General features: G+C 43.3%; 1 protein-coding gene across 1 annotated transcript in view; it reads right to left on the minus strand.

Annotated features, from left to right (window-relative positions):
* LOC130281670 (alpha-2-macroglobulin-like) overlaps positions 1–20,342 on the minus strand; it is a 206,361-nt gene that overhangs the window by 83,949 nt on the left and 102,070 nt on the right. The window contains exons 16-18 of the mRNA XM_056529135.1: positions 20,039–20,188; positions 18,940–19,053; positions 17,976–18,084 (exon numbers count right to left, since the gene is read on the minus strand). Coding sequence (XP_056385110.1) covers positions 17,976–18,084; positions 18,940–19,053; positions 20,039–20,188 — 373 coding nt within the window. The remainder of the gene's footprint in view (positions 1–17,975; positions 18,085–18,939; positions 19,054–20,038; positions 20,189–20,342) is intronic.

Consider the following 20,342-nt stretch of genomic DNA (forward strand, 5'->3'; position numbering starts at 1 on the left):
TTCTGCTACATCCGACCCTGCTCTTGTCTACTCCCTTGTACCGTGCCTATCTCAGCAGTCAGAGAGGTTGAGCCGTTGCCGGTGGATACGACCTGGTTGCTACCGCCGCAGCAAGACCATCCCGCTTTGCGGCGGGCTCTGGTGAATACCAGTAGCAACTTAGGACCGGTCCTCCGGCATGGTCCACGCCAATCCCTCTCTGACACAGAGGATCCACCTCCTGCCTGCCGAATCCTAACACTGCTACATTACTATTTGTTGGAGGAAACTAAATATTTTAATGTAAACAAACATTTGTAACACACTTTGGTTGGTCAGTGTTTGAATGTTCTACCTTCTATTGTTGTAGCATCTATTGTCCTTTGAGAAGGGAAATGACAGCATCAAGTTGATCTTTACCTTCTTGAGGACGCAGACAGTTTTTATTTTTGTGTTTTGTTTTTCCCTCCTTATAAGAGTGATGACTGTTTTTTTCCGGACTAATTTTTCTTTGTAATGACACCATTTTACCATATCATGTGCTGCACAAATACTAACACATTGCTGTGTACATCTGTGATCTACTAGCACCCGTGGCACATAAAGCACAACTGTCACTTGAACATACCCATTAAAACTATGCCCAATATGTAAAAGCTGTGTACATGTGTAATGCTGCCCTGCTTCTTTTGTGTCTTAATAACACAAAAATTCACTTTTAAAACAGTCAGTAATAGTGGCCAGGGGTCCGCAATGCCTCAGGGCCGCCACATCTTGCCCCACCTCTCAGTTGTGCTTTAACCCGTACAGGACACAGGGCGTAAGGATACGCCTTCTGTACCTGGGTCTTAAGGACCCAGGGTGTACCTGTAAGCCCGTGGGAATTTTGGTCCCTGCTGCACGCTGGACCAGGGTGACTGCTGATATCGATCAGCTGGCACCCCGCACAAATGCCCAGGGGGGGTAATCAGACCCCCCATGTCGGCTATCGGCGCAAATCGCAAGTGAATTGACACTTGCAATTTGCAGCGGGTCATACAGTGACCCGGAATATAAGGGGGATCGCAGTTGTCCATGACACCTACGATCCCCCTGAATGGATAAGAGTGAGGTGGCAGGGGTGCCACCCCTCCTATCCCTGCTATTGGTCATCAAAAGCGACGACCAATAACAGATCAGGGGCGGGGGGTTAACTTTCGTTTTTCCCGTTCCGCCCACCCACAATAGGCGGGGCAGAACAGGGAACCGAAGGGGACCGGGCACCAAAGATCCACTTATCTGTCAGTGGAGGCTGCGGGACGCGATCGGCTCCGGTGATCGGTGCGGAAGCTGGTAAGTTGCCTAGCAACATCTAGAGGGCTACAGTCTGAGACCACTATACAGTGGTCTCTACACTGTAGCCCTCCAGATGTTGCAAAACTCCCAGTATGCCCAGACAGCTGTTTGGGCATGCTGGGATTTGCAGTTTTGCAACAGCTGGAGGTCTACAGTTTAGAAACCACTGCACAGTGATCTCTATACTGCCCTTTAGATGTTGCAAAAATACATCTCCTAGCATGCCCACACAGCAGTTTGCTGTCTGTGCATGCTGGGATTTGTAGTTTAGCAACATCTGGAGGTCCACAGTTTGGAGATCACTGTCCACTGGTCTCTAACTGTAGCCCTCCAGATGTTGCAAAACTGCAAATCCCAGCATGCCCAAACAGCTTTCTTGGCATGCTGGTAGTTGTAGTTGCGTACCTCCAGCTGCTGCATAACTACATCTCCCAGCATCAGTACATGCTGGGAGTTGTACTTTTGCAACAGCTATAGGCACACTGGTTGGAAAATACTGAGTTAGGTAACAGAACTTAACTGAAGGTTTTCCAACCAGTGTGCCTCCAGCTGTTGCAAAACTACAACTCCCAGCATGCACGGTCTGTCAGTACATGCTGGGAGTTGGAGTTTTGAAACAGCTGGAGGTTTGCCCCCCCCCCCATGTGAACGTACAGGGTACATTCACATGGGCGGAGGTTTACAGTAAGTTTCCTGCTTCAAGTATGAGCTGCGGCAAATTTTATTGCTGCGGCGCAAATTTCTAGCGGGAAGCTCACTTTAAACCTCTGCCAGTGCAAACGTACCCTAAAAACACTACACTACACTACACTAACACATAATAAAGGGTAAAACACTACATATCCACCCCTTACACTGTCCCCCCCAATAAAAATGAAAAACTTAATGTACAGCAGTGTTTCCAAAACGGAGCCTCCAGCTGTTGCAAAACAACAACTCCCAGCAATTCCGGACAGCCACTGACTGTCCAGGCATGCTGGGAGTTTAGCAACAGCTGGAGACACCCTGTTTGGGAAGCACTGGCATAGAATACCCCTATGTCCACCCCTATGCAATCCCTAATTTTGTCCTCAAATGCGCATGGAGCTCTCTCACTTCGGAGCCCTGTAGTATTTCAAGGAAACAGTTTAGGGCCACATATGGGGTATTTACCTACTCGGGAGAAATTGCACTACAAATTTTGGGGGCTTTTTCTCCTTTTACCCTTATGAAAAGGAAACGTTGGGGGCTACACCAGCCTCTTAGTGTAAAAAGAATTACACTGACATGCTGGTGTTGCCCCATACTTTTTATTTTCACAAGTGTTAAAAGGAAAAAAAGACCCCCAAAATTTGTAACGCAATTTCTCCTGAGTACGGAAATACCCCAGATGTGGGCATAAAATGCTCTGTGGGTGCACAACAAGGCTCAGGAGTGAGAGCGCATTATGTACATTTGAAGCCTAAATTGGTGATTTGCACAGGGGTGGCTGATTTTACAGCGGTTCTGCCATAAAAAAAAAAAAGAAATACCCACATGTGACCCCATTTTGGAAACTATATCCCTCACGGTACTTAACAAGGGGTATAGTGAGCCTTAACACCCCACAAGTGTTTAATGAAAATTCTTCAAAGTTGGATGGAAAAATGAAAAAAAAAATTTTTTTTCACTAAAATAGGAAAAAAGTCCCCCAAAATTTGTAATTCCATTTCTTCTGAGTAAGAACACACCCCATATGTGGATGTAAAGTGCTCTGCTGGCGCACTACAATGCTCAGAAGAGAAGGAGCGCCATTGGGATTTTGAAGAGTAAATTTGAAGGCCACGTGTGTTAACAAAGCCCCCATAGAGCCAGAACAATGGACCCCCCCCACATGTGACCCCATTTTGGAAACTACACCCCTCATGTAATGTAATAAGGAGTACAGTGAGCATTTACGCCCCACAGGTGTCTGAAAGATTTTTGGAACAGTGGTCTGTGAAAATGAAAAATGTAATTTTTCATTTGCACAGCCCACTGTTCCAAAGATCTGTCAAACGGCAGTGGGGTGTAAATACTCACTGCACCCATTATTAAATTCTGTGAGGGGTGTAGTTTCCAAAATGGGGTCACATGTGGGGGGTCCCACTGTTCTGGCACCACGGGGGGCTTTGTAAACGCACACTTCTATTCCAACCAAATTCTGTCTCCAAAAGCCCAATGGCGCTCCTCCTATTCTGAGCATTGTAGTGCGCCAGCAGGTATTTCCATACTCAGGAGAAATGGGGTTACAAATTTTGGGGGTAATTTTCTCCTATTACCCCTTGTAAAAATGTAAAATTTGGGGAAAAAACAGCATTTTAGTGAAAAACATTTTTTTTTCATTTACACATCCGACTTTAACAAAAAGTCGTCAAACACCTGTGAGGTGTTAAGGCTCACTATACCCCTTGTTACGTTCCTTGAGGGGTGTAGTTTCCAAAATAGTAGGCCATGTGTTTTTTTTTTTTTTGCTGTTCTGGCAGCATAGGGGCTTCCTAAATGCGACATGCCCACCAAAAACCATTTCAGCAAAATTCGCTTTTCAAAAGCCAAATGTGACTCCTTCTCTTCTGAGCATTGTAGTGCGCCAGCAGAGCACTTGACGTCCACACATGGGGTATTTCCATACTCAGAAGAGATGGGGTTACAAATTTTGGGGGGCATTTTGTCCTATTATCCCTTGTAAAAATAAAAATTTGGGGGGAAAACTAGCATTTTAGTGAAAAAAAAATCATTTACACATCCAACGTTAACAAAAAGTCATGAAACACCTGTGGGGTGTTAAGGCTCACTGGATCCCTTGTTTCGTGCCTTGAGAGGTGTAGTTTCCAAAATAGTATGCCATGTGTTTTTTATTTTATTTTTTTATTTATTTTTTGCTGTTCTGGCACCATAGGGGCTTCCTAAATGCGACATGCCCCGCAAAAACCATTTCAGAAAAACTCACTCTCCAAAATCCCAGTCGCTCCTTCCCTTCTGAGCCCTCTAGTGCACCCGCCGAACACTTGACATACACATATGAGGAAGATTTCTCTCCTTTTACCCCTTGTAAAATTTCAAAAACTGGGTCTACAAGAACATGCCAGTGTAAAAAATTAAGATTTTGAATTTTCTCCTTCAATTTGCTGCTATTCCTGTGAAACACGTAAAGGGTTAACAAACCTTTTGAATGTCATTTTGAATACTTTGAGGGGTGCAGTTTTTTATAATGGGGTCATTTGTGTGGTATTTCTAATAAGAAGGCCCCTTAAATCCACTTCAAAACAGAACTGGTCCCTGAAAAATTTCTATTTTGAAAATTTTGTGAAAAATTGGAAATATTGCTGCTATACTTTGAAGACCTCTGATGTCTTCCAAAAGTAAAAACATGTCAACTTAATGATGTTTGGAATTTTTCACCAAGAAAAGTATCGACAACATTTTACCACTATCATAAAGTAGAATATGTCACGAAAAAACAATCTCGGAATCAGAATGAAAAGTAAAAGCATCCCAGAGTTATTAATGCTTAAAATGAAAGTGGTCAGATGTTCAAAAAAATGGCTTTGTCCTACAGTGAAAATTGGCTGGGTCCTTAAGGGGTTAAGGAGGCTTCTGGCCAATCATAACCCTGAGAGGACCTGCTAAAAAACCACATAGATACTAACATCACTATGCTCCAAAACACCTTGAGGGTTAAATAACTTGCATTATAGTAATCGCCAATGCCAGGTACTGACAGTGAGTGTCAGCTGATGAACAGCTAGCACCCGGCATGTATGGAGAGGAACCATTTTATTTATTTTTTTCAATTCAAACACATTACAATATAAAAAAAAATCCAAATTCATAAATATATCCCAATTTATGACCCAACCCCTCTCCCACCCACCAAAAGGGAAGCTTGGACCTAGGAGGGGAGAAAAAAAATAAAAGAAAATACCTTTTACCACAATGCCCAGCTCCTATTAAACTGATCCATTCTCTTTTTTTGATTTAACTGCCAAACTTCTTTCGTATTTCTTTACCCTTTCTATTAAGTTTAACCAATTCTGTAGACCAGGAGATTTCGGTGCGAAGCATGACTTTAAAGGGGGACTCCGGTGGAAAAAAAAGGATTTCAAATCAACTGGTGCCAGAAAGTTAAACGGATTTGTAAATTACTTCTATTTAAAAATCTTAACCCTTCTAATACCTATCAGCTGCTGTATACTACAGATATACGACAAATAAATTTGTGAAGTTCTTTCCAGTCTGATCACAGTGCTCTCTGCTGACACCTCTGTCCGTGTAAGGAACTGTCCAGAGCAGGAGAGTTTTTCTATGGGGATCTCAGCTGCGTTCGTGTGTGCCGGCATCGCCACCCCCCCTCCCCGTTCTCAGCTGCGATCGTGTGTAATGGTAATGGCAGTTGAGAACAGGGGGGGGGGGGGGGGGCGGACACACACTGAGAACGTGTGGGGGGGTGTAATGGCAGCATGGGCGCAGCTGAGAACCTGGGGATGGGGGGGAGCTCCCTGAGCTCGTTCACAGCCAGTGCGTGCCCGCGCATAGGCTGTATGTATACAGCTGAATTCTCCTATACTGGATACCGGCCTGCTTTACGGCCAGTATCTGGTATACTGCAAAATCAACACTAGTGTCTCTGGCTAAAGACAGACGACCCCTAGTGGTGGCTATTTTTAGATTTCATTTCTGGGGAAAATTAAAAATTTTTTAAATTAATTTATATTGCAAAAAGCCATCATATGATTAGTTCTGTAACATATAAAAAGTTTTCAACAATGACAGTGCCTCTTTAACCAATGCTGTAGACCAGGAGGTTTTGGTGCGAACCATGACTTTAAAGGGGTACTCCGCGGGACAACTTTTTCTTTTTTTAAATCAACTGGTACCAGAAATTTAAACAGATTTGTAAATCACTTCTACTAAAAATTCTTAATCCTTCCAGTACTTATTAGTGGCTGTATACTACAGAGGAAATTCTTTTCTTTTTGGATTTTGTTTCTGTCACGATCACAGTTCTCTCTGCTGACACCTCTGTCCATTTTAGGAACTGTCCAGAGCAGGAGAAAATCCCCATAGCAAACATATGCTGCTCTGGACAGTTCCTGACATTGACAGAGGTGTCAGCAGAGAGCACTGTGGTCGTGACAGAAAAGAAATCCAAAAAGAAAAGAATTTCCTCTGTACTATACAGCTGCTAATAAGTACTGGAAGGATTAAGAATTTTTAGTAGAAGTAATTTACAAATCTGTTTAACTTTCTGGCATCAGTTGATTTAACCCCTTAACGATGGGTGACCCCGCGTCATATCGGGTCGGTCCTGGCATGTATCTGATGCCGGGACCCGGGGCTAATAGCGCGCAGCAGCGATTGCGGTGCCGCGAGCTATTAACCCTTTAGACGCGGCGTTCAAAGTTGAACGCCGCGTCTAAACTGGAAGTGAAAGCTGCCCGGCTGCTCAGCGGGGCTGATCGGGACTGATCGGGACCACCGCAGTGAAAATGCGGTGTCCCGATCAGCTGGGACACGAGCGGAGGTCCTCTTACTTGCCTCCGTCGTGTCCCCTCGTCGATTGATTGCTCCAAGACTGAGATTCAGGCTTGAGCAATCGACCACCGATAACCCTGATCACTGCAAAGCTATGGCTTTGCAGGGATCAGGGTAAAAGATCAGTGTGTGCAGTGTTATAGGTCCCTATGGGAGCTATAACACTGCAAAAAAAAAAAGTGTAAAAAAAAGTTAATAAATATGATTTAACCCTTTCCTTAATAAAAGTTCAAATCACCCCCCTTTTCCCTATGGGACCTATAACACTGCAAAAAAAAAAAGTAAAAAAAAAAGTGTTAATAAAGGTCATTTAACCCCTTCCCTAATAAAAGTTTGAATCACCCCCCTTTTCCCATAAAACCTAAATAAAACAGTGTTAATAAAAAAAAATAAACATATGTGGTATTGCCGCCTGTGTAAATGCCCGCACTATAAAAATATATAATTAATTAAACCGCACGGTCAATGGCGTACGCACAAAAAAATTCCAAAGTCCAAAAAAGCTTATTTTTGGTCACTTTTTATACCATTAAAAAATGAATACAAAGTCATCAAAAAGTCCGATCAAAACAAAAAACTTCAGATCATGGCGCAAAAAATGAGCCCTCATACCGCCCTTTACGTGGAAAAATAAAAAAGTTATAGGGGTCAGAAGATGACATTTTTAAACGTATACATTTTCCTGCATGTAGTTATGATTTTTTCCAGAAGTGCGACAAAATCAAACCTATATAAGTAGGGTATCATTTTAACCGTATGGACCTACAGAATAAAAAGAAGGTGTCATTTTTACCGAAAAATGTACTGTGCAGAAACGGAAGCCCCCAAAAGTTACAAAATGGCGTTTTTTCTTCGACAATAATTTTTTTTTCCATTTCGCCGTGAATTTTTGGGTAAAATGACTAATGTCACTGCAAAATAGAATTGGTGACGCAAAAAATAAGCCATAATATGGATTTTTAGGTGGAAAATTGAAAGGGTTATGATTTTTAAAAGGTAAGGAGGAAAAAACGAAAGTGCAAAAACTGAAAAACCCTGAGTCCTTAAGGGGTTAAAAGAGTACTCCGGCGCGCACTTTTTTCCTTTTATCCCGTCCGGGCTTTCTCTTACCTGCCAACGAGCCCCCGGAGCTCCGGTACAGGTGTTCGGTCCCCGGGCTGTATTCTTCTTACTTCCTGTTAGCCCGGCACGACACACGGAGCTTCAGACTATCACCGGCCGCAGCGATGTCCCGCCTCAGCCGGTGATAGGCTGAAGCTCCGTGTGACGTGCCGGGCTAACAGGAAGTAAGAAGAATACAGCCCGGGGACCGAACACCTGTACCGGAGTGTACCGGAGCTCCGGGGGCTCGTTGGCAGGTAAGAGAAAGTGTGTTTTCTTTTATTTTGCAGCCCGGACGGGATAAAAGGAAAAAAGTGTGCGCCGGAGTACTCCTTTAAGGGGTTAAAAAAAATAAAAAAAGTTTTCCACCGGAGTATCCCTTTAAGATCAGATGTTTTGCTAACATAAAAATTCATAATAGTAAACCATTTAATGGACTCTGCTCCATAAAATCCCCCAATACCACCATTCTCATGGATAGTTCTAACTTAGTTTACATTTATTATTCAGGTAGCTCTCTATTTGAGCTCAAAATCCTTCCACCCTCCTACATTTCCATTTTAACCACTTGAATACCCAGGGCATTCAGCAGGCACCTGCGACTATTCCCCCCCCCCCCCCCCCCCCCCCAATCGCTGCAAAGTGCCGGTCAATTCAGACCGGCGATCAGCGGCGATTCCGGGTCAATCAGCTGCAACAGCTGGTGGCAAAACTACAACTCCCAGCATGCCCTTTGGCTGTTTGTGCATAACTGCAACAATCAGCATGCACAAACAGCCAAAGGGCATGCTGGATGATGTAGTAGCGTGCCTCCAGCTGTTGCGTATCTACAGCTCCCAGCATGCCCTTTGGCTGCCAATGCATGCTGAGAGTTGTAGTTTTGCAACAGCTGAAGGCACACTGGTTGTGAAACACTGAGAGTTTGTTACCTAACTCAGTGTTTCGCAATCAGGGTGCCTCCAGCTGTGGCAAACTACAACTCCCAGCATGCACTGACAGACTGGGAATTGTAGTTTTGGAACAGCTGTAGGCACACTGCTTGTGAAACACTGAGTTAAGTAAAGTAACAAACTGTGTTTCGCAACCAGTGTGCCTCCAGCTGTTGCATAACTGCAACTCCCAGCATGCACGGACAGCCAAAGGGCATGCTGAGAGTTGTACTTTTGCAACAGCTGAATGTTTGCCCCCCCCGCCATGTGAATATACAGGGTACATCCACATGGGCGGGGGTTTACAGTGAGTTTCCTGCTGCAAGTTTGAGCTGTGGTAAATTTTCCGCCGCAGCTCAAACTCCCAACATGAAACTCGCTGTAAACCCCCGCCGATTTGAATGTACTCTAGAAACACTACACTACACTTACACAAAATAAAAAGTAAAACACTACATATACACATACCCCTACACAGTTACTCCCCCCTCCCCCAATAAAAAAAAGTCTCATACTGCACTGTTTCCAAAACGAAGTCTCCAGCTGTTGAAAATCAACAACTGACTGTCAAGGCATGCTGGGAGTTTTGCAACAGCTGTAGACACCCTGTTTGGGAAACACTGCCCTAGAGTCTTTTGGTAGCGGATGGAAATCCCCAATTTAGGCCTCAAATGAGCATGGCGCTCTCTCGCTTTGGAACCCTGTCGTATTTCAAGGCAACAGCTTAGTGCAACATATGGGGTATTTCCGTACTCGGGAGAAATTCCGTTACAAATTTTGCGGGGCTTCTTCTGCTTTTACCCCTTATGAAAATTTCCAGTTGGGGTCTATACCAGCATGTTAGTAAACATTTCTTTTTTTTTACACTGACATGCTGGTGTTGCCCCAAACTTTTCATTTTCACAAGCAGCAAAAAGAAAAAAAATTTGTAAAGCAATTTCTCCGAGTATGGAAATGCCCCATATGTGGATGCAAAGTGCTCTGTGAGTGCTCAACATGGCTCAGAAGCAAGAGCGCACCATGTACATTTGGGGTGGCTAAACAATAAATAACCACATGTGACCCCATTTTGGAAACTACACCCCTCACTGAACGTAACAAGGGGTATAGTGAGCCTTAACACCCCACAGGTGTTTGCCAAATTTTCATTAAAGTTGGATGTGAAAATGAAAAAAAAAATGCTGGTGTTACCCTACATTTTTCTTTTTCACAAGGGAAAATAGGAAAAAAATCCCCCCAAAATTTGTAGCCCCATCTCTTCTGAGTAAGAACATACACCATATGTGGATGTAAAGTGCTCTGCGGGCGAAGTACAATGCTCAGAAGTGAAGGAGCGACATTGGGCTTTTGGAGAGAGAGAATGTGTCTGAAATTAAAGGCCATGTGTGTTTACAAAGCACCCATGGTGCCAGAACAGTGGACCCCTCCCCCCCCGCATGTGACCCCATTTTGAAAACTACCCCCTCACAGACTTTAGGTGTCTGACAGATTTTTGGAACAGTGTTCCGTGAAAATGAAAAATTTAATTCTCCAAAATCCCATTGTCGCTCCTTCCCTTCTGAGCCCTCTAGTGTATCCACAAAGCACTTAACATCCACATATTAGGTATTTCCTTACGCGAGAGAAATTGTGTTACAAATATTAAGGGGATTTCTCTCCTTTTACCCCTTGTAAAAGTAAAAAAAAAAAAAAGGTCTACAAGAACAAAACAAAAAATGAAGATTTTGAATTTTCTCAACTTTGCTGCTATTCCTATGAACACCTAAAGGGTTAACACACTATCTGAATGTAATTTTGAATACTTTGAGGGCTGCAGTTTTTATGTCTAATAATAAGGCCCTTCAAATCCACTTCAAATCTGAACTGGTCGTCCTTGAAAAATTCTGATTTTGAAAATTTTGTGAAAAATTGGAAAATTGCTTCTGAACTTTGAAACCCTCTGATGTCTTCCAAAAGTAAAAACACGTCAACTTTATGATGCCAACATAAAGTAGACATATTGTATTTGTGAATCAATATATAATGTATTTGGGACGTCCATTTTCCTTATAAGCAGAGAGTTTCAAAGTAAACATGTTTAAAATTTTAATCAAATTTTTTTATTTTTCAGCAAGAAATGATGCAAGTATCGACAAAAATTTACCACTAACATAAAGTAGAATATGTCACCAAAAAAATTATTGGAATCAGAATGAAAAGTAAAAGCATTCCAGAGTTAATAATGCTTAAAGTGACAGTGGTCAGATGTGTAAAAAATGCTCGGGTCCTTAAGGTGAAAAGGGGCTGGGTCCTTAAGGGGTTAAATGAGAAAAATTTGCCTCCTGCTCACTACATTTAGGACATGTGGAATCTTCCCTACATTTTGCCATCCATAATACTGGAGAATGGTATAATCGATACACTACTCTTAACTGTTGAAATTGAAATCGTTTATTACTTGAACAATTGTTGACGTTTTTTTTAGTATTATATTTCATGTTACTTCATCTATTTCTCCTACCTCTTGTGCCCACTTATTACTTATTTATTTTTGAAAATTTCTTTGAGTCTCCCCTATTACATTTGTATATATAAATCTCACCACTTTTGTGTCCTCTAAACCCTTACTCTTACTACACCCTTTTCGTGAATAATGGATGTGATTTCCCAATAAGATAATTTTTTTCCACAGTTAATTTCTCTGCTTCCTTTAGTTGAAAAAAACACAAAATGTCATATTTTCACTCAGCCCAAACACCTTTTTCATTTCTTCAAAGGGGGTCAAAACCCTGTGACTAAATTTACAAATTGTACCCCTTTTTTTTAACCAAAACCTCTTATCCAACCTTTTATCAAATTCAACAAGTTTGTAATTTTTCCATAATGGAGTGAATTCCAAACTATTATTAACCCGACACAATTCCTTTAAAGGGGTATTCCTGAAAAAAAAATTTTTTATATATCAACTGGCTCCAGACAGTTAAACAGATTTGTAAATTACTTCTAGTAAAAAATCTTAATCCTTCTAATAATTATCAGCTGCTGAAGTTGAGTTGTTCTTTTTGTTTGACAACAGTGCTCTCTGCTGACATCTCTGTCCGTCTCGGGAACTGCACAGAGCAGAATAGGTTTGCTATGGGGATTTGCTTCTACTCTGGACAGTTCCTGAGACAGGTGTCATTAGAGAGCACTTAGACAGAAAGGGACAACTCAACTTCAGCAGCGCATACGTACTGAAAGGATGTAAGTAATTTACAAATCTGTTAAACTTTCTGGAGCCAGTTGATACATAAAAAAAAAATTCCTGGATAAATCTACACTATACCTTATAATAAACCATACCCAAACCTCCTCCAATACCTTTCCTCCTTTTACTACCCGCATTGGCTTCCATCAATTCTCAAATGTTCTCATAACAACCACCAAACTGTTCAACTATCTTATATCCAATTCAGTCTGTTTCACCCCGTACCAAATCTTGAATTTTAGCTGCCCAAAAATAACCCCATCCTCCTTCCCCTTCCGGAAGGGTCAAATTGATATATTTCCTTCTTACCCTATCTCTCCCCCAAATCAATCTATTCATCTCAGCCTCCAACCCAAAAAAACACTTTTCTGGAATGCACACCAGTGATGCTCTCAAAATAAACAAACATTGAGGAAGGATCACCATTTTTCTTAAAGAAACCCGATCTGCCTGTGATCGTGGCAATTTCCTCCATACATTTATTTTCGGCTTTATTTTATTTATTAATGGTTTAAGATTTTTTTCCTCAAAAAAATTATTTGCATACCCAATTCTATACCTAAATATCTCAAAAATTCATCTTTTCATACTATCTTTACACCTCCAACCCCTGGTGTTATTCCCTCTACCGCTGGTAACAGAAACAATTTTTGACCAATTTATCTTTGCTCCAGACAAGGACCCATATTCCTCCACTATATCTATTATTTTAGGCAATATTACAATCGGATCCTTTAAAAACAATAACAGGTCATCAGCATATAGTAAATTTTTTTTTATTTTTCTCCACTTACTCCAAAACCCACTATCCCTTAATTTTTTCGAATAGCCTCTGCCAATGGTTCTATATACTGAACAAATAAAATCGGAGAGAGGGGGCACCCTTGTTGGGTGTCTCGAGTAAGCAAAACAGTTCAGTCAATTTTCCATTCAAAATAACCCTCGCCATAGGATTTATATATAAAAATGTTATCAATCTACAATAGTTTTACCAAAACCAAAATTTTTCAATACACCCCAAAGAAATTCCCATTCCACCCTGTCAAAGGCTTTCCTCATGTCCAACGACAGGGTGTAACTTAATGGGTCTCCCCCAATATTCATATTTAACATGGCTCTATATATATTATCTTGAATGAGACGACCTGACATAAACCCAGTCTGGTCTTTTTTAACCAAATCAGGGATAACTTTATTAATCCTACAAGCCATTAGTTTAGCCAATATTTTTATGTCAATATTTAATAAAAATAGGTCTGTATTCTGCTAGTTCCAAAACTTCCTCCTCTTTTCTTTTTGGGATAACAACAATACCTGCCTCCGTGGAGGTAGGCCACTGCTGGTTAAGGATTCATTATAAACTTCGAGAAGGAGTTGGGACAAATACCTCTTCCCATTCCTTATATATTTCTGTTAGCAGTCCGTCTGATCTGGAGGTAGAAGAACCTGGAAAGGATCTCGATGCTTACTTAATCTCTACTAAATTTAAAGCTCAATCCAACTCTCAGATCTGTTCTGTGGATAACACTGGGAGTCCCAAATCCCTTAAATATTCTAACACCTGCCCCTCTTCTACACATACCTCAGACCCATATAGCTCCTTAAAAAATGTCAGAATATTTAGTCTGTTCATGCTTCATCCTACTATAATTCTCATGCGTTGGACAATCAGCAAAAGCTTTTTTCTGTGTATCTGACCGATTCCTTTAAAGTAAATTCTTCCTGATAAAGTTTTTTGTTTTTACCAGCTACTTCTTGTAACAACATACTCATGTTCCGCTATTCGAGTTTTATGGTCAATAATAATAAATCATTATTCCTTTTCCCTTGCCCTTCATTTGCCAACTGTAACTCCACTACCATCGAACAGTGATCGGAGATCATTTTGGGAGCATAGTAATTTTTTTAAATTTTCTGCAACCCCTCATTATTAAAGAGTATTAGATCTATCCCTGAGGCAGTCTGGTTAGAAGCTGAAAAACATGAAAAAACTTTTTTTCCAGGGTACAATTTTGACTACATATCATGCCAGTTCATTTCCCCAATTAACTTAGCTAAAGGAGTTTGATTTCTTACTTTATTCCCATTATCATTTCCCCCACTCTAACTGGATCCTGTTCAAGATTTAATACACAATTAAAGTCCCCATAAATTATCAATGGAATATTTTCTCTCGCTTTGACAAATTCTAACACAGGCATAATAACATGAATAAAGAATGGCTGCTGGTTACATTGATGATTATATAGCATTAGTGTACTCATGTCCCCAATGGGAAAATTGATGCCTTTCTTAGATAGCAAGATAAGGGGTTTCTAAATTGTTGTCACGATTCGGCTTACAGGTAGTGGATCCTCTGTGTCAGCGAGGGATTGGCGTGGACCGTGCTGGTGGACCGGTTCTAAGAGGCTACTGGTGTTCACCAGAGCCCGCCGCAAAGCGGGATGGTCTTGCTGCGGCAGTAGCAACCAGGTCGTATCCACTAGCAACGGCTCAACCTCGCTGACTGCTGAGAAGGCGTGGGACAGAAGGACTAGGCAGAGGCAAGGTCAGACTTAGCAGAAGGTCGGGGCAGGCGGCAAGGTTCGTAGTCAAGATGGATAGCAGGAGTTCAGGTAACACAGGCTTTGGACAACACTAAACGCTTTCACTGGCACAAGGCAACAAGATCCGGCAAGGGAGTGCAGGGGAAGTGATGTGATATAGCCAGGGAGCAGGTGGAAGCCAATTAAGCTAATTGGGCCAGGCACCAATCATTGGTGCACTGGCCCTTTAAGTCTCAGAGAGCCGGCGCGCGCGCCCTAGAGAGCGGAGCCGCGCGCGCCAGCACATGACAGCAGGGGACCGGGACGGGTAAGTGACTTGGGATGCGATTCGCGAGCGGGTGCGTCCCGCTGTGCGAATCGCATCCCCGACGGCCATGTTAGTGCAGCGCTCCCGGTCAGCGGGACCGACCGGGGCGCTGCAGGGAGAGAGACGCCGTGAGCGCTCCGGGGAGGAGCAGGGACCCGGAGCGCTCGGCGTAACAGTACCCCCCCCCCCTTAGGTCTCCCCCTTTTTTTGTCCGACAACTGCTTTACCTGGGACGAGGACACCGGGAGTGAATGGAGGGTTTCCTCAAAGGCAGGCAGTACAGCAGGAGTGGGAATGGGGAGGGAGGGCAGAGGGCGAAGCCTGGCACGGGGCAGTGTGTCACCAGGACGGGGGCCATGAGGAGGCACTGAGGCTTGCCTGACGGGACTGGGAGGGGGGGAGAAGCACTTCCTATGGCAAGCAGAGTCCCAGTTCTTGATCTCCCCGGTGGTCCAGTCAAGGGTGGTAGAATGAAGCCGGAGCCATGGCAGACCGAGGAGGACCTCAGAGGTACAGTTGGGAAGGACGAAGAACTCAATCACTTCGTGATGGGGTCCAATACACATCAAGAGGGGTTCTGTGCGGTAACGCACGGTGCAATCCAATCTGACTCCGTTGACCGCGGAAATGTAGAGCGGCTTGACGAGACGGGTCACCGGGATGCAGAATTTATTTACCAAAGACTCCAAAATGAAATTCCCAGAGGCACCAGAGTCCAAGCAGGCCACGGCTGAGAGGGAGGAGTTGGCTGAAGGAGAAATCCGCACGGGCACCGTGAGACATGGAGAAGCAGACTTTGAACCAAGAGACGCCACACCAACGTGAGCTGGGTGCGTGCGTGCGTTTCCCAGACGTGGGGGACAAATAGGGCAATCCACCAAGAAATGCTCGGTACTGGCACAGTACAGACAAAGATTTTCTTCCCTACGGCGATTCCTCTCTTCCTGGGTCAGGCGAGACCGATCCACTTGCATGGCCTCCTCGGCGGGAGGCCCAGGCGTAGACTGCAAAGGATGCTGTAGGAGAGGTGCCCAGAGATCTAAGTCTTTTTCCTGGCGGAGCTCCTGATGTCTCTCAGAAAAACGCATGTCAATGCGGGTGGCCAAATGGATAAGTTCTTGCAGGTTGGCAGGAATCTCTCGTGCGGCCAGCACATCCTTGATGCTACTGGATAGGCCTTTTTTAAAGGTCGCGCAGAGAGCCTCGTTATTCCATGATAATTCGGAAGCAGGAGTACGAAATTGGATGGCGTACTCGCCCACTGAAGAATTACCCTGGACCAGGTTCAGCAGGGCAGTCTCGGCAGAAGAAGCTCGGGCTGGTTCCTCGAAGACACTACGGACTTCAGCGAAGAAGGACTGGACTGTGGCTGTGGCAGGATCATTGCGGTCCCAGAGCGGTGTGGCCCAAGACAAGGCCTTTCCTGAAAGAAGGCTCACTACGAACGCCACCTTAGACCGTTCTGTAGGAAACAAGTCCGACAACATCTCCATATGCAGGGAAAATTGAGACAGAAATCCACGGCAGAGTCTAGAGTCCCCATCAAATTTGTCCGGCAGGGACAAGCGGAGGCTAGGAGCGGCCACTCGCTGCGGAGGAGGTGCAGGAGCTGGCGGAGGAGATGGTTGCTGCTGTAGCAGAGGCAGAAGTTGCTGTAACGTGGCGGTCAACTGCGACAGCTGCTGTCCTTGTTGGGCAATCTGCTGCGATTGCTGAGCGACCACCGTGGTAAGGTCAGCGAGACTTGGCAGCGGCACCTCAGCGGGATCCATGGCCGGATCTACTGTCACGATTCGGCTTACAGGTAGTGGATCCTCTGTGTCAGCGAGGGATTGGCGTGGACCGTGCTGGTGGACCGGTTCTAAGAGGCTACTGGTGTTCACCAGAGCCCGCCGCAAAGCGGGATGGTCTTGCTGCGGCAGTAGCAACCAGGTCGTATCCACTAGCAATGGCTCAACCTCGCTGACTGCTGAGAAGGCGTGGGACAGAAGGACTAGGCAGAGGCAAGGTCAGACGTAGCAGAAGGTCGGGGCAGGCGGCAAGGTTCGTAGTCAAGATGGATAGCAGGAGTTCAGGTAACACAGGCTTTGGACAACACTAAACGCTTTCACTGGCACAAGGCAACAAGATCCGGCAAGGGAGTGCAGGGGAAGTGATGTGATATAGCCAGGGAGCAGGTGGAAGCCAATTAAGCTAATTGGGCCAGGCACCAATCATTGGTGCACTGGCCCTTTAAGTCTCAGAGAGCCAGCGCGCGCGCGCCCTAGAGAGCGGAGCCGCGCGCGCCAGCACATGACAGCAGGGGACCGGGACGGGTAAGTGACTTGGGATGCGATTCGCGGGCGGGTGCGTCCCGCTGTGCGAATCGCATCCCCGACGGCCATGTCAGTGCAGCGCTCCCGGTCAGCGGGACCGACCGGGGCGCTGCAGGGAGAGAGACGCCGTGAGCGCTCCGGGGAGGAGCAGGGACCCGGAGCGCTCGGCGTAACAATTGTACTTTAATTTTTCTATATGTACCGTATTTATGGCGTGGTTACCATATATAAGGGAATGGTAAAGGGCATTAACTAATAATAAAAAAAATAAAAAAAAATAACTAAGCCAGTAGGATAAAACCACTTTTATGCCCTGCCCTCCATTTTTCAATGCTGATCAGCTGGTTAAACATAAAAGCTTCCATTCACTGACACCAAGCAGACATTGTGAAAGTTTAGATGAGCAGTGAAATTAAATATACAGGGGTAAGCAGTAAGCTTTCCTATCTCATTATGTAGACTTTATAAAAAATGATTACTATAATTAACTTACCACCATTAAGTATAAAAAATATTTTAAATTCTATATCTCTTTATCCAGACCAAATATTCAGGACATTTAAAGGGGTACTCCGCTGCTCAGTGTTTGGAACAAACTGTTCCGAACGCTGGAGCCGGTGTGGGGAAGGCTGAGCAGCGGAGTACCCCTTTAAGTTTTTTAACTGCACTTATTATTATATAAAATGATTATTATAATAAACTTACCATCTCTTGAATAAACTATGAAATGATCCCAGTGGTGTCTTACAATTGTATATTTAAGACATTTCAGAGGTTTGTTAACTGCACTTGTTATTATTTTTAAGCGCAAACCCTTTGAAGAAATGCAAAAGAGAAAGTAAAATATAGAGTGAGTAAATGTTGGACTATATAGGAAGAATCAAAGTTCTATCACAATGCTGAGCTCTAGGTGGTGACCAAAATGGTCATCAATGTGACCAGAAATTTTTAAACACTGACAAGATTTCTCAGTTTTGTCACTATTTGCGACTAGCTGCACTTTACTACCTACACCAAGCATGAGAATCTTGTACTAATGGTTATGGGTTTTACAATTCTCTACTGCAGGGCATAATATAAAGAAAAATGGAACATGTAATTGATGCCAGAAGCCCACAAAGAATTTAGTGTTAGCAGAAAATTCCTTGCACAACTATTCCCTCTTCTGGCTGGAAGATTTTGCCTCTCAAAGCAGGAGGAGGATTGTACAGCTGAATGTACTCTCAGCATAGACTGGAGCTTAAATTTTCTGAAAATGCTGCATAGTGCCGTAATCACCGCGACTGACAGAGCTGGCTCAGGATACACTTTAGCAACTGGAACTGGATGTGGATTTTCTAAAAGAGTCAGGACTTAGCTATCTCGCTTCACATCAGGCTTTGCTGGAAGGAAAGAACTAGACTAGACCTAAACAACATGTAGATGGACAAATAATCTACATCTAAAACAAATGTTTTTTTTTATTATTCTGATCACAACCATAACACCCTCCTGCTTTAGATCTGGAAAGTGTTCATTCTCTACTGGAGATTCTCAAGATTGTTATTTTACTCTTTGTAGATACATTAAGCATTTTAATAATCTTATAACTTCCCAATGTTTTTGGTATTTCCAACTTTCCTTTAGATCTGTATAAAGATGTTTTATGTAATTTCATTGAATGTTTTACCATAAACAAGCTGTATACATCCAAAGGGTCATCTTCATTAAATCCACATATATCGTGTTCATCAACACGATGATCATAAGTTTTTACATCAGCGGAAGGGAAAAGGTCAAAAACCTGGTAAAAAAAAACAACAACACATTTTAGCTGCTTAAACATTATCAGCATCCTGAATATGAAACTCCTGAACTCACTCCTAGCTGGTATAGTAGTGGAAAATATATCTTCATGGGGCTGAGCTTCAATACAAGACACAATCCATTGGACAAAACAAACTGGCCGATTCTTTAAAAAATAAAAATAAAATACATCCCTATTTTTACCTTTTTAATTTAGATGTTATATTAAAATCCTACTGAGTTTCCAAGATATTAACTACTACTAAGAGCTGGGTTTATAGGATATGAATTTGGGAATGGAATGATAAATACACCAAAAGGAAGCTGTAGATGGGTCCTTTTTGTGTGCCGAGGAGGAATTCCTAGTCCTAGAGGGCCAGTAGATGGCTGCAATGAAATTTGGTTGCCATCAGGACTTGTAATAAGAACTGAGCTGTAAGGCCCGGAGTGAGGCCTAGATAAGAAGGCCTGTGATCTGATCAAAGGACTCGGCAGTACAGTGGAGGTCCCTGAGGATGAAGATTGTAGGAACACAATAACGTTTTCCCAGACAGTGTTATGAGAAGATGTGCGGTCATTTTAAAGTGACATTTAGTGGCACTAGAAGAGAGTTATAGCCTACTGGGTAGTATTTTATCAGGAACAAACAAAGTGGTCAGAGTTCTTGAGAGCAGGGGCTGAAAGGAAGAAGACATTACGTTATGTATTTGGTGTCTTTTCAGGCTGGGATTTTTCTTTTTTAACATAGAGGTTAAATAAAATGAAAACCTCCAAAGTTTCCTGACATGTATAGAACACATTCATGATGAATATAAGGGAAAACGCTAAAGAAATTTACTATGAAAATAAGGGAAAAAAATTGAAAAATAGTGGTTGAGGGCATATACATATATAATACATGAAAAAATACATAAATAGCTAAGAGATCCTTATCACACTAAGGACTGATAAACACACAGGAGGTAAGTACCATTATCACTCACTTTCTGTGCAGTCAGTTCTTTCTCTGGTTTCATCAGGACCACACTCTGATCCACCACCCGCAGACCACAGAGAGACCCAGGAGAAGCCTGGACCTCGAGAGACACGTCTGATCCGGGAAGAACTTCACTGGGGGAAAACCCAGCTGACACCTAGAAAGATTTACAACTTAAAGAGTAGTCCAGTGTAGTAGTTGTCCCTGTCCAGTGCCGTCCGGTGTGTCCAACCATCTGATAAAAAAAAAAAAAAAAAACTTATCCCCTAAGTGTCAGATCAAGAATGGGGTGACAACTGGGACCATGATCA

The sequence above is a fragment of the Hyla sarda genome, chromosome 7 (assembly GCF_029499605.1).
Source record: "Hyla sarda isolate aHylSar1 chromosome 7, aHylSar1.hap1, whole genome shotgun sequence".
NCBI classification, from domain to species: domain Eukaryota; kingdom Metazoa; phylum Chordata; class Amphibia; order Anura; family Hylidae; genus Hyla; species Hyla sarda.